This window comes from Dama dama, chromosome 7 (assembly GCF_033118175.1).
Source record: "Dama dama isolate Ldn47 chromosome 7, ASM3311817v1, whole genome shotgun sequence".
Classification (NCBI taxonomy): Eukaryota; Metazoa; Chordata; class Mammalia; order Artiodactyla; family Cervidae; genus Dama; species Dama dama.
The window spans coordinates 9,027,984-9,054,867 of NC_083687.1; the positions used below are offsets into that span (position 1 = coordinate 9,027,984).

At 38.0% G+C, this 26,884-nt stretch overlaps 1 protein-coding gene across 1 annotated transcript in view; it reads right to left on the bottom strand.

Annotated features, from left to right (window-relative positions):
• The window catches only part of MLIP (muscular LMNA interacting protein), a 275,449-nt gene that overhangs the window by 62,191 nt on the left and 186,374 nt on the right, over positions 1-26,884 (bottom strand). The window contains exons 9-10 of the mRNA XM_061146051.1: positions 25,673-25,717; positions 13,109-13,153 (exon numbers count right to left, since the gene is read on the bottom strand). Coding sequence (XP_061002034.1) covers positions 13,109-13,153; positions 25,673-25,717 — 90 coding nt within the window. The remainder of the gene's footprint in view (positions 1-13,108; positions 13,154-25,672; positions 25,718-26,884) is intronic.

Consider the following 26,884-nt stretch of genomic DNA (forward strand, 5'->3'; position numbering starts at 1 on the left):
TCTGCAGGCTGGGCTGGGAAATATCTCCCATTTAAGAAACTGATTTCTTTCCAGAGGGGAAAAGTAAGCAAGTATTAGGTTGGGGGAAAAGTAAGCAAGTATTAGGTTGGTGCAAAAGTAACTGTGATTTTGCATTATTGAACTTTGCTGTTTGATATGGGAATGCATTCTCAAATAAATGTGGTTATGTTACACATCATTTTAATGTGCATTTCTTGCTTTATGTTTTTTGCTGATGACTTACTACTTGCTGTGTATTTTATATTTATTTTAGACTAGGGAAATGATTTTAGACCAAAAGCAAATTTGAGCAATTTTATTACTCAAGTTCAAGATGGGTTGTAAAGCTGCGGAGACAACGCACAGTGTCAACAATACATTTTGCCCAGGAACTGCTAACAAACATACAGTGCAGTGGTGGCTCAAGAATTTTTGCAAAGGAGACGAGAGGCTTGAAGATTAGGAGTGCGGTGGCCGGCCATCGGAAGTTGACAGAGACTAACTCAGAGCCATCATTGAAGCTGATCGTCTTACAACTACATGAGAAGCTGCTGAAGAACTCAGTGTTGAATCGTCATTTGGCATGTGAAGCAAATTAGAAAGGTGTAAAGGCGTGATAAGTGGGTGCCTCGTGAGCTGACTGCAAATCAAAAAGATCATCATCATTAAGTGTTATCTTCTCTTATTCTATGCATCAATAACGAACCATTTCTCGATCAGATTGTGATGTGTGACAAAAAGTAGATTTTATACAACAACCCACAATGACCAGCTCAGTAGCTGGACTGAGAAAAAGCTCCAAAACACTTCCCAAAGCCAAACTTGCACCAATAAAAGGTAACAGTCACTGGTGATCCACCACAGCCTTCGGCATCCCAGCAAAACCATTACATCTGAGAAGTATGCTCAGTAAATTGATGAGATGCACTGAAAACTGCAGTGCCTGCAGCCAGCATCGGTCAACAGAATGGGCCCAGTTTTTCTCCATGACAATAACCAACCACATATCACACAACCAGCGCTCCAAAAGTTGAACAAATCTGGCAACGCTATAGTCACCTGACCGCTTGCCAAGTGACTACCACTTCTTCAAGCATCTCAACAACTTTTTGCAGGGAAAATGCCTCCACAACCAGCAGGAGGCAGAAGATGCTTTCCAAGAGTTTGTCGAATCCTGAAGCATGGATTTTTATGCTACCGGAATGAACAAACATATTTCTCACTGATAAAAATGTGCTGATTGTAACGGTTCCTACTTTGATTAGTAAAGATGTGTTCGAGCCTAGTTACAGTGATTGAAAATTCACAGTCCAAGACTGCAATTACTTTTTCACCAACCTAATAACACCCAATTATATGTGAAATTGCACAGTTGAGTGTACACATGAGAGTCATATCCTCCAATGAACCAGCACGAGAACAAAGTCCATGCAACTACTGATTTCTACGACACCTGTAATGGGGAAGCCTGATATCTCGGTCATGATGCAAAACTGTCCAGATTTCAGGCCTCTCTTTTCCACACGACTTCCTGTTACATTTCTCCTTCCTGCTACTTCTATTGCTGTCCCCTCTCCTAATTTCCTCCTCCACTGGAAAGCAGGAAATCAGTGTAACGCCAGTACTTAGGGTTTACCAGCCTCTAAAGCCAGCATGGAATTTTAGGAGCTAAGCTTGACAGCAGCAGCAGAAAGACAAAAGCAGAGGTGAGAAATCTGACTAGAAGCACTTGATATGCCAGAAGACTCTCCCTGCCAGGAAAACAAGACCCCCTGTCCCCTGCATTGCTAGCAGGTTGATGTGTTGGGTTATCCTAGTCTGCAAACTTCCACTCAGATCATCTCTCTTGGTTTCATCATCCTCCAGGGTGAGTCCAGAAAAGACACTCTTCTGGTTGGTTGGACATCAAATATTAATAGCTTTAATATCATAATCAATTACTTATGCTTCATATTTGTTTCTCTACCAGGCCTTATGCTTTATGTTGCTATGAATTTCCTGAATCTGATGGTTGTCTGACCATTCGACAATGATTCTTTCCCTATTTTCTCTACTTCAGATTTCCTATTTTCTATCAGAAAATAGAAAAATATTTTCTAATTATAATTAATCTAATTAGAAAAAATTTCTCTAATAGAAAAATATTTTCTATTTTTCTATTTCAGATCTTCCACATGCTCTTTACTTGGACTCTCTGTCCCTAGCCTTGGTCTTCCAGAAGTCTCTGAATTTTCCTCCTTCTAGTTTGCTTCCTTGGTCTCAGAACTTTTGCCCTATCCTGATTCTTCCATTATATTCACCACCTCTTTCTTTAATCCTGATTTTTTTTCTTTTTCTTTTTTCTTTATCCTGTTCCTTAACTTGCTATCACTCACCAGTCAGCATTTAACAGACAGAAACCAACTCCATGTAAAACAAGACTAAACACAGTTTGCCTTTGACCTTGTTCACACTTCCCATCCTATAACATTTACCCATACCCTCCACACATAACCATGGCTCAGGGTTTGGTCAAACTGGAACTCAAACCTTGGCAGCCCAATTCTGAACCTCATGCACTCTCCATGAACCATGGGACACAATCAGTCCTGATCACGGCAGGCCTCTGCACCCGCTCATACCATTCCACTACTGCTTTGAAACCTGCCTCAAAGGTTGAGCACTCACTGTAGACAGTGACACCATCATTATTCCAAAGACTCCAATTCCATGTATTACAGGCACCACATTCAATATGTTAAATTGATTATCTCAGTTCCTCTTCTCAACACCCTGTGAGAGATTCAGAATCAGTAACATGCCACAGCCATGCAGTTAATATGTGAACAACTCAAGATTTAATCCAAGTCTGGTCTGATCATAAGCCCAGGATTTTAATTACTCTGGATGATTCATTTTTAGCTGCTAAAGAATTGACAGATCCAGCTAGACTCACAAGTGATACAAATATCTAATGATACCAGGAAAAGTCACTCCATCTAAGTGGAGAAATAAAACAGGTAATAACTTCCCCTCTCAGCACAAAGTACACAGGAAGAAAAATGAGAAAGTTCTTCAAAAAGCAAATTTCAATGTACTGTGATGAACCTCTTGAGAAATGATTTACACCGTACATAAGACATTTTTTTCTCTTTTGGAGCTATATTTTGGGGAAATAATTGCTAATCTTTTCATTCTTGCTATTAAAATATTTTCCTCACATTCAGAAAAATAGCATTGTCATTATAGAAGGGATGGTCAGACATTTTATTTTTAACTGGAACCAGAATACTATGATTTTGATTAGTTATACAAGTTTTAAAATCTGAGAACCTCATTAGAGCCAGGTGAATATGTGGGTTTTTAGTGGATGGATACTCTGCCTGTTTATATTCTTCTTGACACAATTCCAAGAGTGCTAGACTCCAACAATCATGGAGAACTCTACTCTCCGTTTACTTTGAAGAGCGGAGTAGCTCATGCAGTGCTGATAAATTCTCTGCTTTAAACCAAAATATAGCTGATTTACAATGTATTAGTTTCAGGCATACAGCAAAGTGATTCAGCTACACATACACATATACAATGTACATGTTCAATTATGTATGTATTCTTGACATTTTTGTAGTGCCTCAAAGACAAAACCACCATCGTCTTAGAGCTCTGAAGCATCCTTCTATCAGATCATCTATCAGATGCTCTCTGGAGCCATTTTTCCAGTTGAGATCTAGTCTATGTCAGGAAATGTAGTGTCTACATAGAGGTGAGCAAGACATACCTCGTGTTCTCAGAGGGCTCACAGCTCAGGTGAGCACGTTACAACCACTGTGTAAGTCAAGCCACGTGACTGGACTCCCCTCAAAGCTCTCTAACTCCACCTTCTCACTTAGAACAAAAGCTAAAACACTTCCAGTGCCTGCAGGGAGACCTACTCTTTCACTCCCCAACCAGCCTCCCCCTTCCCATCTTATCCCCTGCTTTAGACCTTCTCTCTCCCTCACTGTCCCCTCTGGCCCACACTGTGTGTTCCCTCCTCTGGAGTTTGAACTTGGCCTTCACATTGGCTGGAACTCTCTTCTCCCTTTCTAGGACTCTCTTTCAATTCTTCATGTCTCTGCTCAAATGCCACCTTATTATCAGATAGGTCTTCTCTAATGATCTGTATAAAAGATCTTGCCCTATTTTTTTTTTCCATCTGACCTCAGTTGACATTTATTTTCTTGCTTCCTCCACTAGAATGTAAGCTCTGTGAGGCCAAAGATCATTGTTTTCTTCACTGTTATCTTTTTAACACCTAGAACTGTGTTGGGAACGTAGTAGATGCTAAACAGACATTTGAAGGATGAATAAACTAATTGACAGGCAGAAGCTCAATATGTAGGCTATAATCCAACATCAAAGCCTTAAAAAGTTTTGACTGCCCATTTAATGTCTCCTCTCATTTTTCTTGGACTTCCCAGCTGGCACTAGTGGTAAAAAAAAAAAAAAAAAAAGCCTGCCTGCCAACGCAGGGGATATAAGTGACATGGGTTCGATCCCTGGGTTGGGAAAATCCTGCTACTGCAGTGCTTTTGCCTGGAGAGTTTCATGGACAGAGGAACCTGATAGGCTACAGTTCATGGGGTTGCAAAGAGTCAGACATGACTGAACTGACTTAGTGAGAAACACTTATTTTTCTTGGACTGACTTTTTGATCACAGAATAACTAAGGAAAAGGGAACATTACAAGACAGAAGATCCACACTACCTTTCACCCCTAGAGAACTAGAAGAAAGAATGTGGGTTGGTGAGCTTCACCTTCAGAGATGAGTAGAAAGTAGAAGTTATCATCTTTGATGATACAGGAAGTCAAGCCCAGGGACCACATCTTTAAGGACTTGGCAAGATTTTAACTCTATTTTTAAAAAACAATTTCTTTTCCCCTGTTTGATTACAGTGATAAGCAATAAAACTATCAACACCAGGAGATAATGATGTCATGTTCTTTGGAGAATTCGAGGGTGGGTGAGACTTGGGAGATCACATCTAATTCTATTCTTAGACTTCAGAGAGAAAAAGCCCAAGAGATGCAGTATGTGGAGTCCCAGGGCCTGGAGGCAGGTTTTAATGGCCTGTGGGGTACTGGTTCCGCTGTTCATACTCATCAAGTAAACACTTATGCTAGAGTATTGCTACTTGCACACTATAAAAAATAGACATTGTCTCTGTCCTTTGGAACTTATAACTCTATGACAACAGGCTGGTATTGCCTCTGGCTGGAGACCAAGGCTGAAAAGTAACTGCCAACACTGATCTAGAGAATGCATTATATAGATAATGCCTTCTTAGAACAACGTCTCTCTTAAATTAACTCCAACTAGCAGACTGTGTTTTTAATTGCCTTTGACTGCAGTAGCAAGCTCTCGGGTCATGTGATAAAAGAAAACAAAAGAGAACAACAACAACAATCAGCAAGGAAATAATAGAACACAGCACATAGAAAATCCGTGGGTCTGGCTAGGAATTCTACTAATTTGATGGATCCAAAGAGTTTCTGAAAGTACCACAGCTACTTCTTTTAGCCATTTGCTTCTGTCTTGCCTATATTCTCCAGTGCTTTTTTGTTTTTTAAGTTACTGGAGCAACAAACTCAAAGAAATGCAAAAACATTCTCCTAGTCAAGATTGTTGACAAAAGCAACATTTTCTAAATTATTTAACTGATTCACTCGTTCAATTAATAAATGTTTATTAACTTCAATTCTTTTTTAAGTAAAAATGTTAATGTGCTTGTAGCAAATACTTAAGCTTTTTTTCTCTCAAATATTTCAAATTTTAAAACATTATAGCATGGAGTGAAACTCCCAAGATTGGGGAGGAGGGTATGGACAGATTTTAGTACCACCCATTAGCTGCAGGACTTTTGAGACATGGTAGACTTCAGAATAGAGGAATAGAATTTTTCATCAGAATAATGGAAATAACAATTCCTGCCATACTAAGTCACAAAGTGACTGTGCAAAGCTAACAAGATAATATGCATGACAGAACTTTTTAAAGAGAAAATAGCACAGAGGGAAATTGAAAAAGAAAAAAAAATTCTTTCCTTTTTCTTGTTTTTGTACTTATAATTCAGAGTATTGATACCAAAGGCTCTTGATTTCCCAGGAAAATGTTTATCTGATGAGCTTTAAAAAGAAATGTTTTATGGTTTTATGCTTACTGTGATAGTTGTATTGCAATAAACATGCACAAGATTTCAATAATTATAAGCCATATTCCACAGCTCAGAAAACATCTTTTGAAATGTCCACAACATAGACTGGCCAGATTGAAATATCTCAATAGTTAAAGAAAAGCCAATAGCATGACTCAGACCTGAGGAGGCATTCATGACAAATGCTGGAGCACTTCAGCATGTTGTGTCAAGGCAAATTAGTCAAGAATAAACTGCCTTTAAGCTTAAAGAGGGCATAACACAAAAGCTTTCAGGGCTGCAATTTCTGAACAACAGAGGCCTCAAGGGCTCTTAGAAAGAATAGCCCTGCACTACTAAAGCCAGACACAGCAGCGGGCTTTCAGAACCGGGAACAGAACACATGAAAGGTTACATACTCTTCTGTGTAATGTTCCAGTAAGATGCACTTTGCTTTTCCCTGTATGTAGTCATGTGGTTTCAGAGAAGGCAATGGCACCCTACTCCAGTACTCTTGCCTGGAAAATCCCATGGACGGAGGAGCCTGGTGGGCTGCAGTCCATGGGGTCTCGAAGAATCGGACACAACTGAACGACTTCACCTTCACTTTTCACTTTCACGCATCGGAGAAGGAAATGGCAGCCCATTCCAGTGTTCTTGCCTGGAGAATCCCAGGGACGGGGGAGCCTGGTGGGCTGCCGTCTATGGGGTCACACAGAGTCGGACACGACTGAAACGACTTAGCAGCAGCAGCAGCATTCATGTGGTTTATTAAATCTGTTGTTTGTACTCTCTAGATTCAGTGTTCTGTCTTGGGCAAGAATGAGCATTTTGCAGTGGCATGAAATTTCAAAGATCTTGGCATTTGGTCCCATCACTTCATGGCAAATAGATGGGGAAACAATGGAAACAGTGGCTGACTTTATTTTTCTGGGCTCCAAAATCACTGCAGATGGTGATTGCAGCCATGAAAATAAAAGATGCTTACTCCTTGGAAGAAAAGTTATGACCAACCTAGACAGCATATTAAAAAGCAGAGACATTACTTTGCCAACAAAGGTCTGGCTAGTCAAGGCTATGGTTTTTCCAGTGGTCATGTATGGATGCAAGAGTTGGACTATAAAGAAAGTTGAGCACCGAAGAATTGATGCCTTTTTTTTTTTTTTTTTTTTGATAGTGGAGTGCAGTTTATTACACCGGCGGGCCCAAGGCAGAGTCTCCTCTTAGCCAAGGACCCCGACCAGCATTTGTAAAAATCTTTTATACCCCATGTGTACGCGTCCAAACCCACTACCCCAATTCCCTTAAGACTTACATAAACAAAGGAAAAATACAACTACAATAACCCCATCATTCACGTGTTATGTGTTCAAACAGTCAATAATCAATAAGCCCGCAGTTACATTCCAAATAGTTAATAACCGATAAGCCTGTCTTACATTCTGACAGACAGTGTGCGGAGGCAGAGGTGATTAGTGTCTGTTTTCTCTTCTTCAAGATTCCCCTGCCCAGAGGGGGGTCTTATCCTTCCATTGTCATTCCCACAGGCGCTAAGCACAGAGTTCAGAGTCCACTGGAGAGGTGGCCACACATGATCAGCACAGACAGGCCTGAGATGGAGTCCAGGCCCTATGAATTCCTTCTTCATTCCCCCCTCTTGATGCTCTTAGTTTCCATAACGAGCATCATTTATTGAGATATATTGTACCTTAGCCCTCCTGCCACCCACATGAGAGAATGCTATCAACCTCTGGGTTACAAAATTCACGAGGCATTGTAGGAAGCAGGGCCCACAAAGCAGTATGATCAAGATTACTATAACAACAGTTCATTAGACATGGCTTTCACTTGATTTTTTGAACTGTGGTGTTGGAGAGGACTCTTGAGAGCCCCTTGGACTGCAAGGAGATCCAACCAGTCCATCCTAAAGGAGATCAGTCCTGGGTGTTCATTGGAAGGACTGATGCTGAAGCTGAAACTCCAATACTTTGGCCACCTGATGCAAAGAGCTGACTCATTTGAAAAGACCCTGATTCTGGGAAAGATTTAAGGCTGGAGGAGAAGGGGACAACAGAGGATGAGATGGTTGGATGGCATCACCAACTCGACGGACATAGGTTTGGATGGATTCCGGAAGTTAGTGATGGACAGAGAGGCCTGGCGTGCCATGGTTCATGGAGTCACAAAGAGTCAGACACGACTTAGTGACTGGACTGAACTGAACTGAAATTTCAAAAGCAAAAGCCAGTGTCTTCTAACCTAGGTTCCCCCATCTAACTGCCAAAGAAGACCAGTGCTTACCCATCATGTTGAGCCCAACCTGTTTTCTTACTCAGAGAAAAGAGACGCCACCATCCTCTGTTAATACTGTGATGACTCAGTTCAGGAATTAGGAAAGCTTTGAGAAGGGTCAGGCTAGATCTTGGATCTTCCTTTCCTTTTGGTTCCCTTTCTGATGCCAAGGGATTCACTGTCGAGAGGTGTGAAGCCTCAGGACCCTAACAGACCGAACCCAGTCCCTCTTCTTTGGGAAGTGATCACATGTGCCCAGTGAAGGTCACACTTCCATAGAGTCCTGATTTCTCAACTCCTTCATCAGCCTGTTTTTTCCTCCTTGAATTATCTAAAATCAATAATGATTCCTTTTTAAAAGTCACACAGAATAAAGATGAGCATGAACCCAGTGATCTTAGATAATCTATGCAAACTCTGTGACCCTGTTTCTTTATCTGCAAAATGGTCACAAAGTAAATCTCAGAGATAATATTTAAGAGATTTTCTGTGCAATAATAGCCCCCCTAACTTAGCAACTAGACGACAACACCCACAACTCCATACAGAATGACACTGGCAACTTCACATATTATGATATGTGAACCCTACAATCACCCCTTCAAGTTGACACAGCAGTTGTCCCAACCTCCATTTTCCAGATAAGTATTTCCAACACACTCTCATCTCTAAGTCCCTGCCCAGTTTTGATGTACTACGTTTCTGTTTAATAGAAGAGAAACAGAGACATAGTTGGTGAACAAGTTTCAAAAGGATCCCGAAAACACTTCTTTCTGAGCCTAATATTACATAATTTGGTTTGCAGGGTAAACAGTGGAAATATTTTAATAGTAAGGGGCAAGATCATATTTCTTTTTGTCCTTGCAGTGTTGAATTGGCACAATTACAATGGAAACAGGTAAGCCAAGTCAAAAAGAAAGAAAAAATGAAAAAAAAGTTTTGTGGTTTTTTTTTTTTTTTTGGTCTGTTCTTTTTTAATTTATTTTTTAATTGAAAGATAATTGCCTTACAGAATTTTGTTGGTTTCTGCCAAAGCCCAACATGAATCAGCCATAGGTCCCTCTTCCGCCTCCTCCCCCATCTCCCTGCCCACCCCGCCTCTCTAGGTTGTCACAGGGCCCCTGTGTGAGTTCCCTGCGTCATACGGCAAATTCCCAGGGCTGCCTGTTTTCCATACGGTCGGTAAGCTTCCAGGTTACTCGCTCCGTACATCTCACCCCTCCTTCCTTCCCGCCCCACCCCACCCAGCCGCGTCCATCAGTCCCTTCTCTATGTCTGCGTCTCTGTTGCTGCCCTGCAAATAATTTCATCAGCACCATCTTTCCAGATTCCATATACATGTGTTAGCCTAGGATATTTACCTTTCTTTTTCTGAAGTAAGTACTTCACTCTGTATGATAGGCTCTAGGTGCATCCACCTCATTAGGACTGACTCAAATGTGTTACTTTTTGTGGCTGAGTAAAAAGCCAGAGCTCAAAAACAAAATGGCGTCTGTATTACGCTTAGGCTATGGTAGCAATCCACCATTTATTTTCACTTCAAACAATTTATTACATTTCTCCCCTAAAATAGTCAAATAATTTTAATTAACTGCTTATTTCATGCAAAGTGTACAATATTTATTTACAAAATTTAACTGAAATCTATAATATGTTCCACCCAATTTTGTTTTCCTGTGTTATACACATGTTCACACACATATAAATAAAAAGTAATACTATACATGTATATGTGCCATCAGAATTACCTGTAATATGGCATTTATATGCATAGCATATGTTATGAACACTGTGTGTGTATATATATATATATAAATACATATATTGGTTTTTCAAAGGTATTCTTATTTACTCATATTATTCAGAACTTAACCCGAAAGAGAATTCATAATGGCAAATACTGGAAATCCACTCATAAAAATGAAAAAATTATAATTTAATTCATAAATGACAATGATTAAGGGCAGAAATATTATAAATTCTTTAAAAAGCAAATTTATACAGTATCACTAGTCTGTAATTATTTCTACACTATTCTATATTCAGGGAATGTAAGTACAGAGTTAATGCGATGAGATAGAAGTCAGTGATTAAACTGAATAATTATATCAATCCAAGAGATGTACTTTTTTGTGTGATAGCTTGCTTAAGAATAATCACTTCACAAACCTACCTAGATCTCAAGTGCATTTGGAGATTAAAACTTAATTTAAAACTTCGCTAAAAAATTCCTTGAACTCTCTATAGAAAAGGTCTAAAACAAATGCAAAAAAATTATCATCAACATCAGTTAAAGCAATGCTTTGCATTTTTCCCCCTAGAGAACACAAGAGTCAAATTCATAGAATTATGTGATTAGGCCAAAAAAGTTCATTATTACATTTACAATGAGTCATTATGTCTTTATTATGTTTTTATTTTATGAAATCATATTTGCTTTCTTAAAATAGTTTTGTAAAATATATTAAGTCTGACATCTATACATATATCAATCATATATCTGTATATATATCATATATACATCAGTCTGATAATACATATATACATTCGCACACAGTCAACACCTAAAATCTGTTTTTTGTATACTATGTTGAGTATACAAATATTTCTTGATTTTCAAACATTACTCTCAAGAAACAGGTACATATATCATTATTTTAAATATTAAAATAGCTATAACAATAGTTCTGTATCTAAAGTGGGAAATTGTTCAACTTCGTAATGGTATCGTGGTGCTGGTTTCCAGGGCAACGCCTTCTCTCCCCTGAGCTTGTAACCATGGATTCTGCCCTAGAGAAGCTTGGACAGAGTGTAACTGAATGCTTTCGTTGCTCAGTTAGGAAATTGAAGCCCAGACTCTCAGATTCCTGACTTCTCACTGTCAGTCCAATAGTTAGTGTCAGAGCAGGAAATAAAAGGGAGGTCCTCTGGGCCCCATTCCAGCATCCTTTCACCTATGCTATACTGCCTGCCACTATTCTAAACCAGCTGACACTAAATGCATACACACAAACACACCTCATATACAAACTATACATATAAACACCAACATACCCAAGCCATTTGCTTCAGTCAGGCTATTTTAAGAGTCAAACTACATTCTTTATGATTTTCTAGTACTACAAATAAAACATTGTTATCATTTTGGCGTGATAATGACAATATGATTGTTGGTTATGGAAATAATTGGTTAAAAAGAGAAGAATCTCTATCACACTACTTTTCTAGATCTTTTCATTCCTTTTCATGTCTTTTACCATGTCTATTGTTTAGGAACCTATAATCATAAACAGTTAAAAGACATGTAATAATATCTAGGCAGTTTACACCATGGTTCCCACTTGCTAACCACTTGTAACAATAAGAAATATGAAACACTGTAAGAAAAAGTAATTTTTCTATTTAATTAAATATTTATCTACAAATAACAAACAGATCCTAGAGCCTAGATGTGTGTTGTCCTACAGAGCAGCCACCAGCCCCCTTGTTGGGCCCTTGAAATGTGGCTAGGTTGAATTGAGATATGCTGTAAATATAAAGTACACTGCAGATTTCAAAGACCTTACCCCTACAAAAAAAAAAGGAAAATAATCTCAATTTTATACTACTGCATGTTGAAAGGATAATGTGTGTATATTAAATAAATAAAATATATTATTGAAATTAATGTGACCTGTTTCTTTTTAGTTTTTTAACATGGCTACTGGAATATTTAAAATTGCCTACGTGATTTATATTTGTGGTTCATCCTATATTTCTATTGCTCATCCCTGGTTTGATCATTCTTTATCTTCCTGTCTGAAATATCTCATTTCCTATTCCCTCAAGTTCAGAACCTACCCTACACGATTAAAGATGACCTTGTTCTTGAACCCTTTTCTGATCTCTCCCACCAGGAAATGAATCCTTGCCTCTAAAGCATCAGTATCTTGCTTCCAGCCCTGACCACTCTATTCTAACACCACTACTAGGATGTAAGTTACCAGCAAACATGGTCTGTTTTTATGCATGTTTGTAACCTACAAAACAACCAGCATGGAGCTTTAGTAAAGCATCAGTAAATGTTTACTAGACAGATAAGCAAGGAAACTTATTCATAATATATTTGTCCTCAGTTCACTTTTTTTAATTATTTATTTTAATTGAAGGCTAATTGCTTTACAATATTGTAGTGGTTTTTGCCATACATTGACATGAATCAGCCACGGGTATACATGTATCCCCATCCTGAACCCCTCCCCCCTCCCCCCTCCCCATCCCATCCCCCAGGGTTGTCCCAGTGCACCGGCTTTGAGTGACCTGTCTCATGCATCACACTTGGAATGGTGATCTGTTTCACATATGATAATATACATGTTTCAATGCTATTCTCTCAAATCATCCCACCCTCCCCGTCTCCCACAGAGTTCAAAAGTCTGTTCTTTACATCTGTGTCTCTTTGGCTGTCTTGCATATAAGGTCATCATTACCATCTTTCTAAATTCCACATATATGCGTTAACATACTGTATTGGTGCTTTTCTTTGTGATATTTCACTCTGTATAATAGGCTCCAGTTTCATCCACCTCATTAGAACTGATTCATTTCTGTTCAGATAAATCTATCTTGAAAGATTAGGATTTTCTAAAGTACCAGGTCTATGATTTAATAACAGGATACATACCAGCTGACTCTCTGATACTGTAGAAGATGGTGAGGACAGGTTTGCCTGCAAAATTATAAACACAGTGTTTTTTAGTGAAATTCACAATTTAGTAAAATAATATATCTATGTTTTTTAAGTATTTTGAAGTTTTTTATTATCAAAATAATACATATCAATTGTAGAATTTTGACAGATATTAAGTAAAGGAAAAATACCATTATGCCAACTCCGAAATAATTGTTTTACATTTTTTGCTCATTGCCTTTCAATATTTCTCCTACACATTTTCATTCAGCTCACATAGTGGTATATATGATGTTTTCTATAGTGCTTTTCCTTAGCATCTTAACACAAGCACCAGCAAAAGGCATCAAAAATTCTTCAAGGTGATGTAATATTTCATTCTTCATAATCTCCATAGTGTACTTATACCAACATTGTCAGCTATTTATATTTATTTATAGTAAAAGAAAACAACAGATTTTCTCCTTAAATTACTCACATTAAAAAAATTAAGCTTTCATGAAAAAAACTTTGGTTTTTTAAATTGTTTTAGATTAATATTGCTTCATCATTCTTGGTTCCTGAATTTCACACCTTTCTTTTGGATTTAGTTTCCTTCTCACTGAAGTAAATGCTTTGATACTTTTTTTCAAACTTCCCATCTGAACTCTCTCCGAAAATGTCTTTATTTTGTTCTCATCTTGAGCTAGAATTTACCTGAACATAGAATTCCAGGATAATGGTTATTGTTCCCAGCATCTTGAAGATACTGTCCACTTGCTCTGACTTTCATTAATTGCTGTCAGTCTAAATGCTGTGACTTGTATTATCTGTCTTCACATTTGGTTAGTGTTTAAAGTTTTTCTCCAGGGAATTCTGTAAGCTCACTATGATGTGTCTGAGGGTGACCACCTTTTATGTGTCCTTCTCTGGGGCTTGGTATAGGCCTTTACTCTGAGTATGCATATCTTTCTTTGATTCTGGAAAATCCTCCAGGAATCTCTTCACATATTGCTTCTCTCCCATTCTATCTAATCTGTTCTTTAGAGTTTCAATGAAATATATATTGGGTCTTCTGAATCCATCCTTCATTTCCATAAAATTCCTTGTCATATTTTTTTATCCCATTATGCCACATTCTGGATTGTTTCACATATAAGCCTGACAGTTAACGAATCAATATACATTAAACATGGCCATTGAATTTTATATTTTTATGACAGCATTTTTAACTTCAAGTTCAGTTTGATTCTATATCAAAACTTTTTATGATATCCATAACTCCTTTTAACTCTTTCAACATTTTTATTATATGTGTATTTCATTCCAGATTTTTCTATAATCTCTCATGGTTAAATCGGGCTTCCCAGATTGCACTCACTAGTGCTTTAAAAACCCACCTGCCAATACAGGAGACATAAGAGATGCCGGTTCAAACCTTGTCGGGAAAATCCCCTGGAAGAGGGCAAGGCAGCCCACTCCATTATTCTTGCCTAGAGAAATTCTATGGACAGAGCAGCCTAGTGGGCTACTTCTCATAGGGTCGCAGAGTCAGACTTGACTGAGCGACTTAGCGCACACACACACACATGATTAAATCTCCTGTTTCTTGTATCTGCTGACTCCCCTTCATGCCTCTGTCCCAAGATGTCCTTCACTCATTTGGTGACTTTTTAGTTTTGATTTTGAGCTCCTCTTTAGTCATTACTAATTTTAGTGATGATTTCTGTGGTTATCTGAGAAACCCTGGGTTGGGAAACCATGCCAATAATACATTTCATGTTTGTCCTGGTGGGGGTCCCAGGAGTTTCACTGCTTCTGGACAAGTTTCCGTTGTATTTAATCAGCCTCACAGGGGCGCAGGTCCCCACATGTTCAAGTTTCATAGGTTTGTTGTTGCGTGTGCGCTCAGTTGTGGCCGACTCTTTGTGTAGCCCGCCAGGCTCCTCTGTCCATGGAATTTTCCAAGCAAGAATACCGGCGTGGGTTGCCATTTTCTCCTCCAGGGGATCATAACGACCCAGGGATCGAACCATCGTCTTTTGCATCTCCTTCATTGGCAGGCAGGTTCTTTATCAACTGCACCACCTGGGAAGTCCCATTGAACCTGCTCTAAATTCTTGGTCTTCATAAGTTTAGCACCCATTTTTTTATGGATGTGCAGGAGTGCAGGGTACTCAGGAGTGCAGGGTAAAGATGTTGGAAGGATGTATGTCTATTTCTATCCCACACTTCATGGATATGGGGCCTTCCAGACACCTGGATGCACATAAAGGATTCATTTATAGCTCACAGATTCACTACACAGTGAAAGCTAAACTCTAAATTCCCGACTCCTAGGTTCTGAGGTACCTGTGTCCTATAGAGCTTATACTTATTTTCCCATCTTATATTTTATTTTCCCACCTGGAGCTCTCTCTTCATATCTGGCACCCACAGTTTCACTTTCTTTCTTGTAGTTTGAGACACATATATACTTTAACAGTTACATTTTCTCAAGCTATTCTGCCCTTAAAATGGGATGCTGGGCTTCCACATCAGCTCAGCTTTCACCATTGCTGGGAAGCGGGCAACATATATAATTTTTTTTTTCTGGCTGCACCACGTGGCATACAGGATCTTCCTAAACTAGGGATCAAACCCTTGTGCCCTGCATTTGAAGTTCAGAGTCTTAACCACTGGCCCAGGGAAGTCCAGGAAGTGGTCAAATACAGATGCACAATTATAAATATACTTGGCTAAGACCCAATAATGTTGTGTTCCTAAACTATTTCTATTCTTTTTGAAATTGCAAACATTTTCAGGGTTTATGACAGATGAGTCAATGTTGTCTTTACCCTCTGAGAGGTGGATGATGACTGAAAACTGAAGGCTGAGTGACTCCCATGGTATTGCCAAGACACAGGAGTGTGAATCACTGAACGTGACAACCAGGCACCTGCAGTCCTTCTTGTACTGTGTTCATCGTGGTTTGTTTTTATTTCTGACTCATGCCATTCTTCACCAGGATGGCCACTGGTCACTGTCATTCCTGGCTGCTCTAAGGCAGCAGGCTGTCCTGGCTAATGGCTTCCTACCTCTAGCTGCCCTGGCTAATAGCTGGGGGCCAGGTTAGTGTCCACTAAGGTTTCTGACTCTTCTCTGCTATAGAAAATTGCCCTTCAGAATGCTCATTCCAGTGACTGCTCAGCTCACCAAAGGCTTCATTTTTAATCTCATAATGCAATATGAGTAATGGTTACTTCTAATGTCTTAGGATCTTTTTCCTTTAGTTAATTTTTCACTATTGGAATAATGAGAGAATTTCTCTACTAACTTCCTTAGCTAAACAGCCTCTATGAAATATGCTGAACTAAATGTGTCTTGATGGAAATGAAACATAGATAAGGGGCTTCTCTGGTGGCCCAGTGATTAAGAATCTGCTGGGCAATGCAGGAGACACTGGTTCGATTCCTGGTCCAGGAAGATTCCACATCCGGTGGAGCAACTGGGCCCCGTTCACCACAGTTGCTGAGCGGGCGCTCTAGAGCCCTAGATCCACGACTGCTGAGCCCATGTGCTGCAGGTATTGAAGCCACATGCCCCAGGGCCCGCGCTCCAACAAGAGACGCCACAGTGAGAAGCCCACACACCGCAGCTAGAGTCGTCCCGCTCACCACAACTAGAGAGAGCCCACGCAGAATGAAGACCCAGCACGGTCAATAAACAAATAAAATATTTCAAAAAGCATAGTTAAGCTTTTATCTCAGTAATTTTAAGAAAAAAAGAAGCCACCCACTAAAAATATTTGCACAATTTAACTACATTACTAACATTTTTCAGTACATTGGGCTAAATAATACGAGACTGTCATAGAGAAAAAGATAAAATGCTCAGGCAAACATATTAATTAAATTAGGGGAAAACCCATATATCTTTGTATTCAATCTCCACAAGTCCCCCAGATTTCTTCACTGAGAATGATGACATAACAATAAGGTGTTTTAGACATCCCCAATACATTTTTATTTCATCTAATATAATGGACTTCATATCACTATTATGAGAAACTATTTCCAGAGGGGGAAAAAAAACAGAATTAAATTTGAACTTTAAGGTGGAGTAAATATTTATAAAGCCACTGCAGATCCTTTATCAAAGAAAAAGAATGTTGGCTTATGTGTATTATCACTAATAAAACCAGACTCTCTCAACTAATCTAGTTGTATCAAACCCTTAGAGAAACCTCCTTCTCCTTGCCCAATATGGGTTAAGATTGTTTATTAAATTCTGTAGCTATAGTTGTTACCAATATTCTAGCAATGATTTTTCAAGAGTAAGGAAAGACTGTTTGGTGAGCTGAAATTGGAGCTGTGAATAGTGAGAGGAGACTACTATATTTAAACAACTGCCCATTGGTAAAAAACTAAACTAAGGAAGAGAAGGAACATGGGGTACCTAAAAATAAACCTGAAGCTGGACTTGAACAGCACCAAGGTTGTTAGTCGTTTGATCTGTCCATGAAGAACATTAGAGTGAGGGTAAGATTGGCTTTTGTGTGAAACAAGGTCCTATGGTCTATATTCTATAGCCTTTCACATCATTTTAATTACTAAAGAAAGAAAAGTTGGAGAGTGGACGTATTTTAACCCATTTGTCATCATTAAAAAACAAAAAACACAAAACTTTTTAAAACAAACAGAGCAGTCAAAAAAATTGTAAAAATCAAAACTTCTTATTTCAAAGAAAATCTGTTAAAAAGGCAAGTTACATGCAAACTACTAGAGTTAGACGAAAGAAAGAAAGAAGGATTTGAAATCCACTGAAAAATAAATTGCCAAAGACCTCATGCCCGAGGAACATAAAGAAAAACCAAGCTCCCCAGTCATTGCCCAGTGTTGCTTTTTTATGACACACATGTCAATGTTGTTCTTACCCTCTGAGAGGTGAATGATAACTGGGAACTGAAAGCAGAGTGGTTCCTGTGGGATCAGTAAGCATGTAGGCACATGGACCACCAAACATAAAGACTCCCACTTTGGATAAACCATTATCCTTCCCTAAAGATCTCATGCTAGAGGCACATAAAGAAAAACCAAGCTTCTCAGGCATTTTCTAAAGCTGCCTTTCCGTGCAATCTGCAGCTGTTCCCTATGCTTGACTCATGGGTATCTGGCATCACACCAGCAGACACCCTTTTGGGAGAGAGAAATAAAATCAAGTTGCAGCAAGTAAAAAGTGTTAAACACTTGCTTTTGCCTTCTACCTTCTGCACTCACTTTTAGCAATTTTTTCTCCTTCAACAGTTATGTCCCTCTCAATTCAACAGCATTACAGTGTTTCTCTTTGACCTTTTCTCTTTTGACTTTAATTGTCCTGAGTTTTCTCAAGGCTCAAACAACTCTTATTAATGATAATGTATTAATTGAATTTTAATTCTCCCAGATAAGACTGATCTACAGATAGGCAAAAAGACAAAACTTAAAACATCAACAGAGCCCCTAATAGTCTGAGTGCTGAACTTAGCACTGAGGAAATATTTTATATTTATATTATAAAATGATAAGACACTATCTCACCCTTAAGCTAGAGAGCATTCCTGTTATTTGTACATAAGGCACTACCCAAAAGATTGAAATCAAAAGAAGATGGGATACACATAAACAATGGAATATTACACAGCCATTAAGAAATGAAATCATGCCATTTGAAGCAACATTAATGGATCTAGAGATTATCATACTAAGTAAAAAAAAGTTAGGAAGAGAAAAACAAACATCATATGATATCACTTATAAGTAGAATCTGAAATTTGATACAAATGAACATATCTACAAAATAGAAATATATTTACAGACATAGAGAACAGACTTGTGGTTGCTAAGAGGGAAGAAGGGTCGGGAGGAGAGGATTGGGAGACATAGGTGGTACTGTATAGCGCGGGGAATTATATTTAATTTTCTGTGATAAACCAACATGGAAGATAATAGGAAAAATAATATATATGTATAACTGAGTCACTTCTCTGTACAGAAAAATTAACATGTGTGCATGTGTGCTCAATCGTGTCTGATTCTTTGTGAGCCCATGGATTGTAGCCTACTAGGCACTGCTGTCCATGGAATCTCCCAGGCAAAAATATTGGAGTGGGTGGCCATTTCCTTCTCAAGGGGATCTTCCCAACCCAGGGACTGAACCCGTGTCTCTTGATTGGCAGATTCTTTACCACCGTGCCACCTGGGAAGCTTCACAGCAGAAATTAACACACAATATTGTAAATCAACTGTGCTTCAATTAAAAAAAATCAATCCAATGATAAGCATAGGAGGTACCAAGACCATAGAGATATATTCATGAGACATCATATCTTTCTTCCTTCTTATTGTTTTTTTCTATCTGTAGACCTTAACCTGTATGAATATCTCACTAAAAGTCACTAGAGCATTTAGTAATATGTCCCAAAATGTTCTAAATATTAAAGTAGAGCTGGAAGTATTTTAAAAGTTTGACTCAGTAAGTTGGGGAATGATGATTCCATGTTGCTATGAACATAATTGGTAGGCAGAATAAATAACCACGGGGACCAGTGACAGTCACAGTCTACATGTGTCACAGTTTACATTAACGATCAAACCAAGGGAAATGTGGATGAAATATGGCACCTTTGTGTTTGATGACATGTAAAATGATGATAAGGACCAAGGCATAAGGGATGCCTCATTAAGTCATTTCTCTTCCCCCTCACTTAGCACAACTGACATAATTATTTTCCATTTCTTCCTCATCCTCTCTCACACATACATATCTTGGAAATGTTTCTGAACCATAAAGAAAAGAAAGAAGAGTGATCAGTAGAGTGGAATTTCTTGCTGAAACTGTTCATAACTCATCAAATATCTGGTCACATCCTACAGAAGCAGATGTGGATCCATGTCTGGATTTAAGTGGATTGGATTTGTCACCTCTTATTCTAAGATCTGTGGCTGCATAAGGGCACGTCGGCCCTGAAGCACTCCAGCATAGCAACGTTTCCAGCCATAGCAACAAGGGGACTGTGTGTGCTGGCTAAATTGGAGAAGATGACCTTTATTTGAATATCTGTATATAGAGAAGGAAATATCCTTAATAAAGTTTGACACATTTTTAATATACGATGATATTTTGAAAGCAATATACTTCCATTGTAATGATATTTTTCTGTCCCTCCAGCTCATTAAAATAAGATTTTTACCTCTATGCTATATTATATTCAATAAGCCTGTCTTTGTTCTTTCTCTGGCACTTAAAAGTAATTTCTGAAATGTAGTGACTTTATTAAATGAGTTGTTATCAATAAAATGTGACTCCAAGTGAGAGTTTTTTGGATAAATTAGTAATAAGTCCAAATACTTGCCCTATTTTCTGAAGTTGCTCTTTATTAAGAAAGCATACTGTGGTTTTGAATTACATGAGTGAAATGAAATTATACTGACAGTAGTTAATGAAAAATAATAAATAGTTACAAAGACAAGTATAATGTAAAGAAAAAGAAAAATGACATTCCCCTCCAAAGATGTTAGTATGAAAACAGAATCAAACGGAAACTTAATTAGAAAATTCATTCCTTAGGGGAAAAGAAACTCTTTAAAAATGAGTGCCATGGAAAACAATCACTCATAGGTTAACTGATAAAGTATGAGTTAATTTACATATAAGAAAATAATTTAAAACATTAGAAATATTCTAAACATTATCATCCCAGATGTTGTCACCAGATACAAAATTATTCATTCCAAGTTTAGACTGAAGGTTTGGGGGGATGCAGAAATAATTCAGACCCAGAAAATGAATACTAATGTGTAAAATATTTAAGGAAGACAAATTATTTTCAGCTTCTGTTGGTGCAAACAAATATTAATGACAGGGGCTTTATGCAAGGAAGACCTAGGTTGGATTGTGCCTCCTCTGTGACTTTGTTTCCTCCTCCATAAAACAGAAATTTGAAATAATCATACCCACATCATAGGACTGGTATAATGTTAGATGAAATAGTTAAAACTCATCTGTCAAGAGCTCAAAACATTAGTTATTATGATTATTGAATTCGGCATCTGTTAAAAACAAAATCACTGCAGATGGTGATTTCAGCCATGAAATTAAAAGATGCTTACTCCTTGGAAGGAAAGTTATGACCAACCTAGACAGCATATTAAAAGGCAGAGACATTACTTTGCCAACAAAGGTCCGTCTAGTCAAGGCTATGGCTTTTCCAGTGGTCATGTATGGATGTGAGAGTTGGTGTCTGAAGAAAGCTGAGCGCCGAAAAACTGATGCTTTTGAACTATGGTGTTGGAGAAGACTCTTGAGAGTCCCTTGGACTGCAAGGAGATCCAGCCAGTCCATCCTAAAGGAGATCAGTCCCAGGTGTTCATTGGAAGGACTGATGCTGAAGCTGAAACTCCAATACTTTGACCACCTAATGTGAAAAGGTGACTCATTGGAAAAGACCCTGACGCTGGGAGGGATTGGGGGCAGGAGGAGAAGGGGACGACAGAGGATGAGATGGCTGGATGGCATCACCGAATCACTGACTCGATGGACATGAGTTTGAGTAAACTTCGGGAGTTGGTGATGGACAGGGAGGCCTGGCGTGCTGCGGTTCATGGGGTCGCAAAGAGTCGGACACGACTGAGTGACTGAACTGAACTGAAAAACAATGAAGTGAAATATGAATGATAATATAATTAATCCCACAAGTGACCTGTGATGATTAGGACCACTCAATGTGTTTGTTAGCCTCATTTAAATTCTATTACACTTAAGAGAACCCGAATTAAATTACTTTGAAATAAACTGCAATTCAAGTATACCATGAATTGAAGAAAAACCTTGACTTTAGTCTAAATTGATGGTACTTTACTACATCTGGCTCATCCTAAAAAGCAGACTATGTGGAATGTAACCATGTGTGCAGTCAAGATTAAGAAAAGGACATGAATTGTTTTACAAGGATTTTCTATCTTTTTTCTTTTTTTGATGAAGGAAAGCCAGCCTTTCATCAAAGGCCCCCTGAAAAGGAATTAGTCGTGTAATTTCTCATTATTTAATTAAACCACTCTCATCTTCCCAGGAAAACTGGAAATCCAATGAACATACTGACGCATTGAGAATTAGTATCTGTACATTTGCTTTAACATCAATTCTCAACACCAGTTCTCTGTCTCGCTCTCCTCCAATTTCTGTGAGCAAGCATCTTGCTCTTTCCTCTTTTGATTTTTTACTGTCTTCCCCATCCTGTGCTTCAGAAATGGGGACACTGCTGTTCTGTACATCACTCACACTCCAGTGACTCTACGTAAGTGCTGGGGCATGGCAGACACCAGATATTTGTCAAATCAGTGGGGAAAAGGGGGAAAATTGAATAATAGGGCTAGAAACTGACTATATTTTCTACTCATCACAATTCATAGATTATATAGGATACTTTTTTAAAGCACCCCCCCATCCCTCCAAAGTAGGGTGTTGAGTGGAGTGTGCTAACCAACTAAGGATACCCCGCAGTGTAACAAAACTTTTTCTTCTTGGTTCTAATTCAAGTCTTCCCATTTTTCCTCTGAGGTGCAGAAGATGGTAAACTTCATGATCCCTGCTTTGGAGTAAAATCTAAGAAAGGCAATAACACACCTAGTCCTAGCAGATGTATGCTGCAAAGATGCCTGCTTTCCTCAAAGTTTTGAAGAGAGATGGCAGAATATTAAAATATTACAACCTGTAGGACTCTCAGATTTGATTTTGAATTTCCATGGAAGAAGAAGGAAGAAAAATATAAAGATTAATTAAGTGATAACTATTCAAGTCACACTTAATATGATGCACTTGTAGCTCTGTTAATACAAATATTAGAATTTCCAGAAGAAATATTACAGAATCAGTGGGGAGAGATAAATTAGGAGGTTGAGATTAACCTCCTAATTATTATATTATCATACATATCATAGAATATATAGAATAGATAATCAACAAGGACCTAAAATAAAGCACAGGAAACTCTACTCAATACTCTGTATTAACCTATATGGGAAAAGAACCTGGAAAAGAACAGATATATGTATAGCTAAATCACTCTGCTGTACACCTAAAACTAACACAACATTGTAAATCAACTATATACCAATATAAAATTTCAATTTTCTTCAATATAAAAAGTTTTAAAAAAGAAAATATTCCAGTGTCATTCTTTTTTAAAAATCAGGGTATATTGCATTCAAGGTCCATTGTTCGCATAAGATTAAGGCTTATAACTAAAGAAGACTTCTGTTCTAAAATTTCATTTTTCTCCTGAAAAGAAATGTCAGACATCACTTAGTAAATGGAATAACCGAAGCCAAATATTTACAAGTGTGACTTCCTTATGATGGCACCAGAAACTAGTTTTCACATCCCACTGTAAAGTTACCCATCTAGGCTTCCAAAAGACATGGACATATTTGAGGTGTGACAAACAATTCAAATGTCATTTTGTAGGAGAAAGTAAAAAACAAATCTCCAAGAAACCAAATTTAATCAAAGTCAAGAATCTTATCTGAATAAGAATTGATATTTGTTTGAGTCTATATTAAATCTACTTGATGATTCACTTAACTTCAGTTAACTTGAATGATTCAAATGCTGTCACAAAGTTTGGGGCAAATGTTAACCTCCTTTAATTAAGTCAGATAACTGACAGAAGAATAATTTGAAATAGCCTCTAACTATGGAGACTGAAGCACCCCCAGTAGGATTATTGCCAATGCTATCAAATTACCCATCTCCTGGAGGGATGGAAGAAGGCATCCTTATTTCAAATGAACCTAAATCAGACTTGGGTGCAAATTAAGAGTAGATGAGAAAGAAAGGAGAGAGTAAAGAATATTCTATTTTTTCTTGGATCTGGCTTTTGTAGAATGTCTTAGTCACAAAAAGTATAGAAGCATCTCTAAGGACTTTCTTTTCTTATATTCAACTAAAGAATCAAAGGACCAACTAAATCATGGTGCATGCAGTCTTTCCAAAATAAGGAGGAGGAAGAGAAGTGGAGAGACATACATGAAGGGGAAAAAAGAACAAAGGGAAGAGCAATCATTTATTGAGTCATATCTGTGTCAGGATTATACCAAGGACTTTTCATACATTAACCATTGTAAATCTTACATCAACCATTAGTAACCATCCCAATTTTGAAAGTGTTAGTTGCTCAGTCATGTCTGCCTATTTATAACCCCATGGACTGTAGCCCACCAGGCTTCTCTTCCATGGGATTTTCCAGGCAATAATACTGGAGAGGGTTGCCATTTCCTTCTCCAGGGGATCTTCCCAACCCAGGGACTGAACCCGAGTCTCCTGTGTCTCCTGCATTGCAGGCAGATTCTTTACCTGCTGAGCCATTAGAGAAGTCGATTTTATAGATTAAAAAATCTAAGGCATAGACAGGTTTAAATGACTTTCCAGGATTCTGGAACAAGCAGCAACACTGGACATGAACTTGGGCAAACTTCAGGAGATGATGAGGGACAGGGAGGCCTGGCGTGCAGCAGTCCATGGGGTCTGCAAAGAGCCAGACACAACTGGGCAACTGAATGACAACAAATAGCCCTCAAATGCCTCCACTTTTTAAAGTATTTGCTTCAAATAACTTCCAGGAATAACAGAAAATAACAGTGAAACTTCTAAATAATGTTCTAAGCAGTGTTCCTATCCATACCCCCTAAACATCACTTCCTGAATGTGATGAAGCTCAATAACTTCACTCAATTCATTATCTGCGTTGGAAAAGTGCAAATGAAGGCAGAAATGTATACATTGAAAGAAGATTGGTCATAAAATTTATATTTACTAATTGACTCTGAATGATGATGACGATACTCGAAAATATAAACTAAAAGGAATAGTTTGCTGGTTTGTTTTAAACTAAATATTAAACACTTCCTTAGGAAACAGTCTTATTTACACCAGAATATGTTTGGTCAGATGCAGAATTTGACTGCATAATGGCTTATTTGGTGAATAGAGAGTAGGAATGGGGTGAAGCTACGTGTGTGCATCTAGCACATTCAGAGCCAGCTCGCCACAATTTATTGAATCATGTGTGTGAGTTTATACTACATGCTCATTATTAATACATTTTTGTTCAAAAGTGGGACTGATTTCTTTGCTAAATATTTAAATGCAAGAAAGCAGCAAACTAGTCAAAATCACCTAAACTGGCAATCCCATCAGAAATAGACAAATCTTAATATTTCAAGTATATGAGTGGACTCCATCACAATAAACATGATAAATCATTACAAAAATGAAAATGTTATCTAAGCATTGATAATTAGAAAGACAGAAAGCAGGTATTGGAGTTCTGTTTGATTCAGCCAAACTAATCAGATAAGTAAGATCTCACTTAAAAGGAATTCAGTCAATATATTTACCTGAAACAACTCATTTTCCACCTCTGGGCCAATCATACCATCCTATCTCTTCCATTTGTGAAAAATTCAACTAATTCAGTTCAAATGATTGTATAATTGAGTGCGCTCCAAAGCAAGTCCAGGCACCCATTACAACAGCAGTATGTATAATTATAAAGGGACTTACGTATTTGGTTTCTCGACCAGCTGCTCTTGGAAGAGTTGTAGGCATCTGTATGAAAATAAAAACAATTATACTACTGAAGTAATCAAGAAAATATTAAAAGATTCAACCTCTGGGATACGTGTTCACCCTTCTTTTCCTATGAAGACTTTCTAACCAGTACTCCATCTTTTCTATACAAAACCTCCTGTTCCTTTGAAATTTATTTCACTAAGCTTTACTTTCACTTTATTATTCTCTTCATTGCTGTTATCAATCAGTTTTGAAGAAATTATATCTTGTTTATCAATGACGTTCATTCATGGATCATAATAGTTCCTCATGCAAGTTCAGAATTCACACAGAAGTCTCTATTCCTCAATTCTTTGAGCTGTTCACCTCCAAAAATATCCTCGTCTGCTCCGTTTCAATCATCAGCTCCCAGGACTGTTACTAGATGTCACCTTCACAAATAAAATGGAAAACTTCTGAACTTTCATTTCTCACATCTGTCTTTTAGAGCTCTACTTCCCATCTACCATCTTCATTTCTCAAATATACCAACACATGTCTTCAGCCTCACTGAGACTTCAAAATTAATGAGCCTTCCCAGCTTCATTACATATGCTTCATATTCTCAGTTATTTTAATATCTTAATTTATCTTGCTGCTTTTTCTCTTTGTGAGAAACTCACAAAAAGTAACAATAAAAACATAGATGGATCATATTATATATTTCCTCAAAATTTACACTTGAGATCCAAAACATGACTAGAGGAACTTTCTCAATCAAGCTAACTGATTTCATTATAAATTATGAAATACATTTGTACATCAACTATATTTTGATAAAAATGAAGACTTAGCTATGGATACATGGACTTCCCTTTTGGCTCAGCTGGTAAAGAATCCACCTGCAATGAGGGAGACCTGGGTTCTATCTCTGAGTTGGGACTATCCCCTGGAGAAGGGAAAGGCTACCCACTCCAGTAATCTGTCCCGGAGAATATACAGTCCATGGGGTTGTAAGGAGTCAGACACTACTGAGCGACTTTTACTTTCACTTTTTCACATGCAAGTGAACCTGGGTTGCAGGGAGAAATAGACTACAAAGCAGCACATGGAAAGTGTTTTATTTGATGGAGGTTTTGCATCTTGGATGTGGTGGTGGCTATATAACTATATGCTTTGTCAAAACTCATAGAATTTTACACTAAATGGGTAAATTTTACAATG